This window comes from Sardina pilchardus, chromosome 13 (assembly GCF_963854185.1).
Source record: "Sardina pilchardus chromosome 13, fSarPil1.1, whole genome shotgun sequence".
Classification (NCBI taxonomy): Eukaryota; Metazoa; Chordata; class Actinopteri; order Clupeiformes; family Clupeidae; genus Sardina; species Sardina pilchardus.
The window spans coordinates 22,126,601-22,139,100 of record NC_085006.1 but is presented as its reverse complement, the minus strand read 5'-3'; the positions used below and the strand labels follow the sequence as shown (position 1 = coordinate 22,139,100).

Below are 12,500 nucleotides of genomic sequence, written 5' to 3'. Positions count from 1 at the left end.
TACTGGATGTAGCAGTCTGCCTCCCCCCATACGGTGGACTGCAGAGGGGCAAGACCCCGCACCTTTTCCACCCGCACCACAAACACGTGCTCCACCAGAGCCTCCGCCACACCCACACTGACCTGTACCCACACACACACACACACACACACACACACACACACACACACACACACACACACACACACACACACACACACACACACACACACACACACACACACACACACACACACACACACACACACACACACACACACACACACACACACACACACACACACACACACACACACACACACACACACACACACACACACACACACACACACACACAGATCAGAGGTCTAGCCCAGGAAGATGAAGACCTATGAATCATTGGGTTACTGTTTGATTCTCGCAATTATTCAACTGATTATGATTCAGGAATTGATCACAATTTCTTAGCCTTCACATCTAGTGCTGACAACCATAAATCATCTTAAGGATTAACATAAATAAATACATTTGCACAAAACCTTAGGTTAGTACATCAGTGTGTATATTAAAGAAGAAAAAGACAACAACAAACAACAACGACAACAACAACAACAGCAAGAGCAACAACAGCAGCAAAAAGAGGTTGGACCTTTGTGTCTCTTTGAGGTATCTGGTCCAGTAAATGGCTGGGTCGTGGAACTTGGGCGAGCGGGTGCATTTCCTCCTCCCTCATGCGCTGCAGTGACACAATCTGCTGTGCCATGCCCATGGCCAGAAGGACCCTGAGGCTGCCCCGTACACTGCCTGAAAAAACATCTACGATGGGCATGTGGCTGTCCACTGCCACCACAGGATACTGGGCCTGAAGGAGAAGGTGAGTGATCTTGTGGTCCCTGCAGACAAATCAAAAACAGTAAACAGGTCAATATTGCATTGCATTAACAACTCTTTCTTATCTTTGTAACAAGATATCATTATTAACTGTTAATATTTTTTGGACTGTTAATATCAAAGATTTATTACATTTCATTAACTAATGTGTGAGTATTATAATGTAATCATCAACCCTCAACCAGATTTTCCTTTCAATGAACCCTTAGACTATAAAACAAACAAACAAACAAAAAAAACCCCTGTACATATTGTAACTGATATGCCAACTACAGTAATATCTTAATGCGTTATATACTATACATGTGCAGGGATTAAAGCAAAAAAAAATCCTGAGCCTGAACCTTTTTAGACTTGTGCATGCAACTCTATACGACACTATGTTGGTCGATCGATTGGGAACCGGTTTACTTTTTGGAGTGTTTGCACACGACACAGGCCTGTTTGTGATGTTGGACCCCAAGAAAGGCCAATAGGTGGCAATAGTAGTCCAACACACTACAATATGCTACATGTAGCATTTAGGATTTCTTTTTATATCAAGTTTTGCTGCTAATCTTTGTCTTTGACAGGTTACAAATTGACCTACAATCATAAGGTGTCATGTTGTCAGGGTATGTGAAATTGGAAGGCAGGCATTTGAAGAATAAGATTTAGTTGCAACCATTTAAGTTAAGGTATTCAAAAAAAGACAATGATTCTCTTTCTAAAGAGTAATAACAGTGTTTCTCACAGATTAGAAGGCAATATGTGGTGGTCGCCTCATGTCTGACACTTTGCTTTCACATAATGTGAATTTATTTATTTAATGATTTTTTTAACAAGATGTAAAGCACGCACACACACACACACACACACACACACACACACACACACACACACACACACACACACACACACACACACACACACACACACACACACGTGTAATTATTTATATACATTCTGTATACTGACATTTCTGATATTCATAACCGCAAACTTTATGCAGCTTATAGCCTGCTATTCATATTACAACTCCACCTCTTAAATTCAGCTGTTTGATTGAAGCCTCAAAATATTGTAAACAAAGTAGCATAGTTGGCTAGTTTATCATACTCTAGCTGGTTGGACTGTTCAGTGTCCCCACGGGTGTTTAAGTTTCAAGGTAAGCTCATACTTTTTCTCCTTGGGACAGGCCCTTTAAATCTTGGAGTTGAAAAACATTGGTATTGAGATGGTCAGTCAACTTGAATGCAGAGTTTTAATCAGATGTGTGCAGCATAGCCTACTAATGATGCTAACCGTATTTAACAATAATTCAGCTAGTCGTCTTCTGTGCGTCATTGCGTTTACGATTGTGAATGTTTTGTTTGGATTAAATGTGCATGTCGAGGGGTGGGTGTGTCCATTGAGTGCGCACGAGAGCGGGCCAAGGAGAATTCGTTTACTTCTATACGGTTTGGTAAAGTTGCACGCATAGTCTACAAAATTTGCGGAAGAACTTATGCTTCCACCCGCAGCGTCAGGTGCATTAGTGCGACCGCGCTTCCAGGGATGATATGGAGACAGACGCGGTGTGCACGAAGGGGATTCTGTGTCTGTGTCTGAGTGTGTGTGTGAGTGTATATTAAAGGGTGCGTGACGCGTGAGTGACAGAGAGGGAGAGCAGGGAAAGGAAATTCAGCTTAACGAATGCTGCGTGTTTTTCAATGGCGTTAACAAATAAATAATATTTTAAAAAATGAACGCAGTCAATGGCCGCACGCCGGAATTCGGAAAACCGGAATTCGGAAAACTTTAATCCCTGCATGTGTGTGTGTGTGTGTGTGTGTGTGTGTGTGTGTGTGTGTGTGTGGGCCTGACCTGAAGGACATGTAGAACTGGTGCAGGGGGAGCTTGACCAGGCCCAGCAGCCGGTCCTCACTCTGACTGCCCGCCTTCTGCCACACCTCAATCACCATCATGTTGTTCTTCATCCGCTCCAGCAGGCGATGGGTTAAAGCCACAGGCGCTACCTGTGCCAGACACAAACACACACACACACACACACACAAATAAATAAATAAATACACAAACAAGAATTAATGCACATATAAAAGTAAACTAGCAGATAAAAAAAACAGATACAGTTTCATGAATTACAAATTTATGTACAAACACACACACACACACACACACACACACACACACAGAAAATAACAGACAAGCAGGGACACATCCAGATGCATTCATTCATCTGTGATGAAAAACATCTTAGATCATTTCCATTGGCCCCCGTCCACCGGAGTATTTTGCATTACATCACATATTCCCATGTTTACGGAATATTATTTCGGAGCTCCATTTGGCCCAACGCCGCAGTGCCTGAGCAGAACTTTCCTGGCAGGAGAGATAACGCTCCAGGGGGAATATGAATGCATCATGATCCTCCGTCATATGCTGCCAAGTGGAGCAGAGGAGTCCAATAGCCAGCAGCAACGAATACAGCAATGACACAAATTGCACGATAATCCAGTGATGTGTCACTCATCGTAAGTGGTAATTAGGTAAACAGCTCACCTGTACGAAGCTGAAGGCGGGGTGGGTTTGACCCCAGCTGACTACCGATCTGGCGGTCTCGTCCGACCCGAACAGCTTACAGTTGAGGTAGACGTTGGGCGGCTGATACGAGGGCCCACCGCTCAGGTCCTTCCCATCAGGCACCACGAGTAAGGCGTGCAAAAGTACCTCGTTCCCCTCCTCCTCCACCTCCGCAGGCCCCCGTGAGGAGGCCCGCAGGCCCGGCCGAGGTGGGCTGCCCCTGGGGTGGACAGGCTGGACGGCCTCGGCGAAGGTGACTGTTGGTGAGGGGCTAGCGTCCCTGCGAGACGTCCTGCCGGCATGCTGCTGCTGCTGAGACAGCGCTGGAGGGTCGCGCTCAGAACCCAGGGCAGTGGACCGGGGCCTGGGGAACGGGTCTGGGTCCAGGAGATGAGGACTGAGGGGTTTGTGTGGGCTGAGAGTGGCTTTGGAGACTGCTGAGGGCTTCTTCTTGGTGGCGAAATCCTGACTGTCCACAGCCAGCTGGATGGACACCTGGGAAACAGGACACAAAAGGGGTTGTGACTAACAGTTGGGGAAAGCAGAGATCCTACTACCTTATGAGTCACTGCTAGATTCTGAGCACCGCTGTAAAGACTTCATATGATCAATAAAATCACAGAACAAGTAATGATATTCACTTGCACACTGTGAAAGCACAACAGCCAAAGTCACCTTGACATTTTTTGTTTTGTTTTGTTTGTTTTGCATCCATAAGTAATAAACACCTGATATATTTGATGCGTTTCTGAAGTGAGTGTGCACACAAGTAACAAACACGCATGCTCTTATTTACATGCCTTTCCCAGTACCAGGATTAAGCCTAGTCCTAGACCAAAAGCTTTGCTTCTCCACTGAAGCGATCTTTCAGTCCAGGACTAGGCTTAATCCATGTACTGGAAATCAGGCCTTAAAGTCAAAGTCATGCAGAATAAATGCAAGAGCATGAAAGCCTGCCAGTGACCGCAGTAATTTCAGGACTATTTGGCACCGCCGGAGAAACCCTGGGACACTAATGCCACTTCACTGCTCTTAAAAAATAACGGCCTAAGTGTTGGTCTAAGAGAGTGTGTAAAACTGAAGAGGGTTCATAAATAACCTACTGAGGCCATTTTGAAGACACACAAAACCAATAATGGGACAGTAATCTGTCTGAGTAGGCTGATACCTTTAGAGGGCCAACTCCCTGCTTGGCAGCAGATCCCTCGATACTTTGAACAGGCAATGAAATAATATGGCCGAGGTCTTCGCTCTCTAATACAGGCCGCAATGGAAAGGATGCTGTACCTAGGAGAACAGGCTGGGGGGAAAGAGACATGAGAATTACTCAATAAGCAGGCTGTTTTCAATGTTTCCAGTCCTATTTACAATAGTTTGTTCAAAATGGCCTTATGAAGGGGTTATCTAGGGTTATGATGGTGTCATGCTGGGTTATGAAGGGGCTATGTTGGGTTATGCTGGGTTCACCAGGCACACCTTCTTCTGAGTGCTCTTCCTGGAGTATATTTTGAGGGTGAGGTCTGTCTGCCACCACTGCTCTAAGGCAGCCCCGCTGAAGTGAACAGGAAACACTGTGCGCTGCAGGAACTTCACAACTGGGACGGACAGACAGACAGACACACAAACAAACAAACAAACAAACACAAACAAAAACACTTTTATCAAGCAGGTGGCTCCGTCTTTTTACTTCAACAACACATTCTTTATCTGATGACTTAAATCTGATACAGAACAGCGACCAATTGCAAACAAAAACAGCAACAACAACAGCAACTGCAGATAACCAACCGACTTTGAGTGGTTTCAGAGTGGCAACTACCATAAAATACAAATCCTGAACCCACTCACCTCCTCCAGTAACTTTGCTGGAGACGACTCGAGTGACCTCTGCTGGTGGAGTCTGACTGGATGGAGACTCGGGGAACACGTACTCCACAGAGTAGGAGCTGAGCAGGAAGGCAGACACACAGTAGAACAATAGGGTCACAACTTGGTCACAATGGAGATCGGCCTGTTGTGTTCAATCTACACCATTAGAAAATGTATGACTAATCAAAACACACACTAGGATAGCTACAGGTTTCATCTTCGGAGTTGACAGGTAGTCTCAGCTGTGACTTTCTTTGGGTCTTCCATACCGTTGTGATTGTGTTGCTGCATTGTACATCTGAACTGTTGCACAATGTACCAATGTTGAATACTAATTAAGCTATTATGTTTCTTTCTTTATTGCTATTTATCCTATTGATCAATCTTTACGGTATAGTGTATGGATACTGCTACAATGTTTCTTCTTTATTACTATTTATCAATCTTTACGGCATAGTGTATGGATACTGCACACTTAATCTCGTTGCACTTGGGCAATGACAGCAGGGAGGGATATTCTGTTCTATTAACTGACTGAAATCAGAAGTCAATACCATCTCTTGCTGGGGACTGGTCTGGGTGGCCTCCCTTTGCCCGCCATCTTCTGTGGGGTCGTGACGGAGCTCTCTGCCGGGACGGCCAGGGAATGGACGGTGACCCGTGCTAGCCGCATCCCCCCTAGCGTGGTGATCTGATCCAGGCTGAGCCCGGCCAGCACGTCCCTGCCCTCTGGAACCCGCTGGTCCTCTGGGACTCTGTGTGGAGTTCACATAAAAACATCACATCATATGCATGTATTTTCATAAACTCTTTATTGTGTATTTCTATTTGAAATATGCAAAATAGCTTTTTAACTATGCACGGTACATTTTTTTTTTGTATATTTACTATTACTGGGACCATTTATTTATCCATGATACATTACTCATTCACAAAGGAAACTGGTGTCCTTGAATGTTGAATTTTTCCTAATTTTTTAAGGCATTAAGATAAATTTCCAAAAGATGATTTTGTATTCCTCTTTTAAGTCAACTTTAGCAAGCGTATGTGCAGGGTATGTAGATAGATAGATAGATAGATAGATAGATACTTTATTGATCCCCAAGGGGAAATTCAAGAGAGATAAATTCATATGTAAACGTATGAGCACAAGTGTAGTTTTAAAGTTTTAACAGAAATGTTTTGACGACTGACCTGCCCTGTTTGGAGCATTCTCTCTTGCCTCGGAGGGACTTCCCGCCGTCCTCCAGGTCACCATCATGGTCACTTGAGTCAGAAATCTGGAAAAGACCGACCAAAGCAAAGCATACAGTTTACCGTGCAAGGGCCTGGCATGGCGTAATATGCTCAAAGTCAGAGTATGTTTGGAGACACCATATCAAACGCACAGAGCCTACACCAGTCTCATTTACAGGGCTGATGGAGAGGAAATTATCTATGCCTGAAATGATCAAATACATTCAAAGACAATTTAGAGAATAGCCTTTCTTGACATCGTACATGGCCGAGCTCAAGCCTGAATTCAGGCACTATGCTCTATCAGGCCTGCATTTACTGACAGGACATAAGGTAATACTGCCCAGAGCTTAATTAACTGACTAGAGCTTTGGCTTACTGACTAGTACTTTGGCTAACTGCCCGGGCTTTGGTTTACTGACCGGAGCTTTGTAGAACAGGTTCTCCAGGAGGCTCTCGTCATACTGCGGGTCGTTGAGCTCGCTGTCCAGACACAGGCTACTGTAAGCGGACAATGACGGAGGAGGGGAGCCCTCTCCATCCCAAACATCCAGCAGCGAGCCATTTATACTGTAGAGAAAGAAAAAAAAATGGATCAGGACGCAGGAAGTTGGTCCTAAATCTCACAACTTGACTAGTAAAAGGGAAAATGCATAAACACAGAGTTCATTCCGTATATCATGAGCAACTGGGAAGTGGGATAATTCTAGAGTTTAGGGGGCGAGTACAGTACGTCACTCAACATAGTGAACGCTCTCACTTTGGGGAGTTTAGAAGCAGGATGTTTCCCACTTCCCAGCTGCAGGAACGCACTATAAGCAAACAAATTAATTTCAGTACTGCTTGAACTGTTTAAATAATGCAGTGCCATCCTCACCTGCCCAGCAACAGCTCCACAGCTCTGTTCTCATGGTCTGCTGTGCATTCTGGGATGTCCGGTGCACTGGGACTCTGCGGGCCTTGTGGCAGGCTGATGCCAGAGCTCAGGAGTTCGTGAAATAACCTCCCAGATGAAGGCAGGAGTGGCCTGAGAAGGAGAAACACAACAGATGCTTATACATACTGTATGTATTACATCTACCTGTACACCAACTGTACTGTTCTCATTTAACTGTACAAATCGAGAAAGATAAGACTGAAAATCTAAACCAAAACATGTTTCCAATTTCCTGTTTAGCATTTAGATTTTTTATCTAGAATGAAGTATCTAGAAAACATAAAATAAAAACATCAGAAGTCATCATGATCATTGCGGCCTTGGAAAAACGCCGGAATATAACTGATTTTTGTAACCTTGTGATTCTACTCACGGTAAAGAGGTAGATCTGACGTTGTCTTTAGGCAGAGGCAATGCTGTGTCCTTCAGCACTGGCTCACAGTCCAGCTCAGTCCTCAGCGACGACATCACCATGGCTTCTCGCAGTTTGCTGCCGCGCTCAAGCAAAGCTGGACAAGAGAGAGATAATTTCAAGATGTGGCTACACAACACAGTTTGCCCACACCAGTGAGTGTGACATGACCATCATTACTGCAGCTAAAACAATACTCTAACACGTTCCATTTCAGGATAGTTCACATTACACATGGCATTGTATGTCTTTACTGTACAATGAACTGCACTGTATGAAATCACCTATATCATTTGTCAGTGAGGGATCATATTCTGTGCCGCTGCTGCTACCAAGGGCTTATCTAACCACCGAATCGGTTACACACCGAACCAATTTCTTCCCAACCCCATCCAACTCATCCAGACGTCCAACCATCGGGTTGGTGTATCTCGTGCTTAAGCCAGCAGGTTTTGCTGTTTTACTGAATATCACATATATTTAAAGGTGCACTGAATGTATCCATGTAAATATAAAATAATATATTATGTCCATGTAAATATCACAAGTAAACACACATGCTTCATGATTTACATGCAGTGTTACAGTTACGTTACTGTTACATTACTAATACGTTACTAATACGTTACCTGAGAGGAGGTCGTTGGGTTGTGGGTTTTGGGCAGAGGCGAGGGGTCCATCTGGGGCTCCTGTAGGTCTCCCTCCCTCTGGTCCGAACTGACCTTCACCCGGCAGACCTCTCGACTTCTCTGGAAAGTACAGGTGATCTACTCCCCTGCAATGATTCACAGCCAACAAAAGAGTCAAGATCGCAATAATCATCAATAAGCCAATAAACAACATTACTGGTGGTTCTGCTTATCAAAACAACAGCAGTCTTCAGGAGACACTAACTGGTTTATTGCATGATGCAATGCTGACCATTCATATCAAAATGAAGATATCTTCACATATCCTGCACCTGACCTATAACTGAAAAGTACACTATTTTCCGGTGTATTAGCCGCATTGTATATAAGCCGCAGGACAGTGTTTTATACAACATACAGTATCAATACCATATTAACTGTCTCTGTGTATTAACCTCATAGCTGTAGAAATTTTGCAAAATCAATGTATAACCTACAGCTAATAGGGGAAATTACTGTACAAGTACACAAACTCCATGCTTCACATGGTAAGCAAATCTATATCACTCTTACCGTGGTGTATTAGCGCCGCTGCCCAGTGACTCCTTGCCGGAGAGAGAGCGAGGTCTGGACGGCAGCAGCAGGACATTCTGATCAGGCAGGGTCTTCGGCGCGGCGTCCAGGCTCATGTCAGGGGTGGGGAATGAGCTGCTGCTGTCATAGGACTCCGCTAGAGGCTCCAACGCAAGTGCCACCTGACGGAGGATTAATCGTGAACGTAACATTGCATAAGGCGTTAAATAAGAGTATATTTGATTTGCATGTTAGATGTTGAAGCGTAATATGTACTGTAAATCAGCATTTATTGAATGGAACAGAATGCATGAGTACACAATGCTTAAAACATTAACATGTGAGAATAAAACCATTCTCAATGAGCTGTGAACAAAAAATCAGTGAGACCTGCACACGGTAACATACCAGTACACTAACATTTCTGAGATAAAATAGTCTAATCCCTCATAATAACACACCTGTAGTTCTCCCATTTTTTCCGATGTAGGCGAAATCACTGTGAAAAATCCACCGATGGAGTTGGACAGGGAGAGACGTGACAGCCCAGCGATCTGAGCTCGGGCAACAGGCAAGTGGTCAGGTTTGGTCACAACATCCAGAACAAGGGTGCCCATATCTGCATTGAAACAGTAGAATTCGTTCAATCAACAGGTTGAGTTACCAGCATTTTACATATGAATTATTCACATCACTACAATAAGATAAGAACATGCACAGTGCACAGTGAAATGTATTTGGACATAAGGGTAGTGTAGTGATGTACAAGCACAGAAAGAAAGTGCCCTTTCAGGTTTACCGGTCAAATAGGATGCAAACTGCTTTGGTCCACAGCGAACAGGAAAGCGGGCAGTGGACTGAATACCCTTCTGTGCCACAAGAGACCCATCCCTTGGACGGAACAGGGTTCCAGAGGACGATTCTCCCCACCATCTTATCCTTATCTGAGGGTTCTGTGGCGGCTTGGTGATCGTCCACAGGACCCTGCTCACGGTCACTCGGAGAAAGCACCGCAACTGTCCCTCCACAAGCGGTGGGAGACTTGTCGAGGGAGACACATCACTGGGAACTGTCAAGGAAAGGTGTCGTTCGGTCATGTTAATAGCAAATGCAGCGGGCGGACAAATAAATGCATTCGTCCATTTAATCTGAAGTTAAATTTACAGTGAGGATTTGTCATCTGCTCCCAAGCCAGATTCAACACTGTTGGTATACGTTCCGTTAGCTTCTGACAAATCTAGCCATCCCTCAAAGAAGTCTTGCAACTTTTGTCTGAGGTCTTGTTATAATGTTTAATGAGATTAAACTCTTATTGAAATGCTTCTCCATTGTTTCTATGTTTAGCACGTTCGTTTGCTAGCTTGCTATCACTTAGCTTAGCAATTTAGCTACTTTACCTGCAACAGCTAAACAATCTCAACTGTTCAATAGCTAACCGCTAAGGATATTGGATGTCGAGAGTGACGAATGTTAACTTGCCTTTCTTTCTGTTGACTCCGGTCTTTGTAGATTTAGATTTTTTATTCTTCATTCCTTGCAAATGTACCTAACTTGTGCAACAATACCATAATCCTTTATCTTTTAGCCTACTTATCGCGGAGTGAGATGACAGTTCATACAAACACAGCGCGCTACTGAGCAACAACTTTTTCTTCTGGTTTCGCCCTCCAATCAAAAGACGAGCCTTTCACTCAAGGAATTGTGGGAAAGGCTCTTTCAAAACAGTCGCGCCAGCTGACTAGTGGGTTGAAGAAGCAATGAAGGAAGTCGGCGACTTGGCGTGTGTGTGGCGCACCCAAAACAGGTGACCACATTGGTCATATGTTTTATTATTGAATATGAATATGATCTGTGTGTGTGTGTGTGTGTGTGTGTGTGTGTGTGTGTGTGTGTGTGTGTCAAAGGCATACTTCTCCCAACACTCTGTGAAAAGGTGACTTCATATCATATGTTTCATATATTTCAAACATTTTAAAATTCATATTAAGTTGTATTTATGATCTGTGTCGCCTAGCTAAAATACATTTGACTATTTTATATTGCTTTTTTGATTGACATTTTACACGATTGTCTTATTGACTTACAGTACATTTATCTTTAGAAGGATGTGTTAGGACAGGGAGGGAGAATGGACAAAAATTCAAATGATCTGCACCCATGTATCGCCTGACTCACCACATAGGGCCATCTCTTGTTATTTTCTTGAAGAAGGCTATAGATACCAAAATGTGTAAAAGTAGGCTCCTGTGTTTAGCATGTAGATTTCCCCTGTCAAAGGCATTTTAACATTTCTGTTCTCTACACATCGGGGTGTTCTTTATCCAGATTTTTGCTGAATTTCTTAATTAACCTGAACTTTTGAACCTGAACTTTTGATACTGATGTTACTGATGGCGGTAAGCTGAATCATTTGCTACAAAGTTTATTGTTTTCAAAATGTTTACTTTCTTTCTTGACCACTAGATGGAAGCATTTACCCCTGTGATTTAGGCTACTTACAGGCAGAGTAAAAAAACACTAGAAGTGACATCATTCTGTTAGCATTCTGTTATGGGAAATCAGATAAACTTTCCCCCCATCTGTCTGTGTTAACTTAATTGTATTTAAGGGGGAGATAGCCACTTAAAATTGATATAAAACTTGTTCATTAGACTATTATAGGATGCATTTGGATGGTTTGGAGCAGGAAAGCAGAACAGTCCATGAAAAGAAAGACATCTCAGACCATTTTAAACTTAATGTGACCCTTTCATGACTCATTTTTGTCCTGTAGCCTAACGCATGCACTTTACTACATTGTATGGCCTTCTGCCTAGTTGGCTGCCGCTTGCAAGTTGTTTTCATGTCAAATTGGTCCCTCCAACTGGTTTCCCATATGTGAAATTCTATGCTGGGTTGGTAATGGGGCTATTCCCTTGCCCAAAACTGACCTCAGCTGCGGCTCAGTCATCAATTCTCCACAACCTCTGTCTTCGGCGTGGACTTTCTGAACCTTTGTGTCTCCATGGAAACATAACAGACCACACTGCTGTGCGTGAACGGGGCCTACAGGTCTTTACTGACTGGTCAGAGGATGTCCATAAAAAAGGCTAATTGAAGGGTTAGCTTTGGATTAACTAGTATGTATAATTCTACTCTATATTGTCTGGAACAGAAATGCTATTTCAGAGCACGAGATTCAATTCCTTGCAAGACATGCAGCTATTATTCAACACATGCTATGTCATAGTTTTCTCTCTCAAGGCATCATGAAGTATTTTCTGACAAATAAGGACTGAGTGTGAAAACAGAGAACGTTTGCCTTTAAAAGGTCTAGGTGGAATTTATGGTCGGAGTATGAAAGAATTAACTCAATTAAATGTGAAAGAAGTTTAGTTTGAAAGTGTCCCAAGATGTTGGCTGCTGAATTCCA

General features: G+C 43.5%; 1 protein-coding gene across 1 annotated transcript in view; it reads right to left on the bottom strand.

The window, feature by feature from the left end:
- Nucleotides 1-10,705, bottom strand: part of c2cd3 (C2 domain containing 3 centriole elongation regulator) — a 51,960-nt gene extending 41,255 nt beyond the window's left edge. The window contains exons 1-17 of the mRNA XM_062552721.1: nucleotides 10,568-10,705; nucleotides 9,888-10,157; nucleotides 9,550-9,707; nucleotides 9,089-9,270; nucleotides 8,516-8,661; nucleotides 7,848-7,983; nucleotides 7,415-7,564; nucleotides 6,960-7,107; nucleotides 6,496-6,581; nucleotides 5,856-6,056; nucleotides 5,281-5,378; nucleotides 4,909-5,027; nucleotides 4,601-4,732; nucleotides 3,412-3,927; nucleotides 2,716-2,867; nucleotides 629-872; nucleotides 1-122 (exon numbers count right to left, since the gene is read on the bottom strand). The exon at nucleotides 1-122 is cut by the window's left edge and continues 62 nt beyond it. Of these exons, the coding sequence (XP_062408705.1) occupies nucleotides 1-122; nucleotides 629-872; nucleotides 2,716-2,867; nucleotides 3,412-3,927; nucleotides 4,601-4,732; nucleotides 4,909-5,027; nucleotides 5,281-5,378; nucleotides 5,856-6,056; nucleotides 6,496-6,581; nucleotides 6,960-7,107; nucleotides 7,415-7,564; nucleotides 7,848-7,983; nucleotides 8,516-8,661; nucleotides 9,089-9,270; nucleotides 9,550-9,707; nucleotides 9,888-10,157; nucleotides 10,568-10,619 (2,912 nt within the window). The 5' untranslated portion in view covers nucleotides 10,620-10,705. The remainder of the gene's footprint in view (nucleotides 123-628; nucleotides 873-2,715; nucleotides 2,868-3,411; nucleotides 3,928-4,600; nucleotides 4,733-4,908; nucleotides 5,028-5,280; nucleotides 5,379-5,855; nucleotides 6,057-6,495; nucleotides 6,582-6,959; nucleotides 7,108-7,414; nucleotides 7,565-7,847; nucleotides 7,984-8,515; nucleotides 8,662-9,088; nucleotides 9,271-9,549; nucleotides 9,708-9,887; nucleotides 10,158-10,567) is intronic.
- Between the last annotated feature and the right edge of the window lie 1,795 nt (nucleotides 10,706-12,500).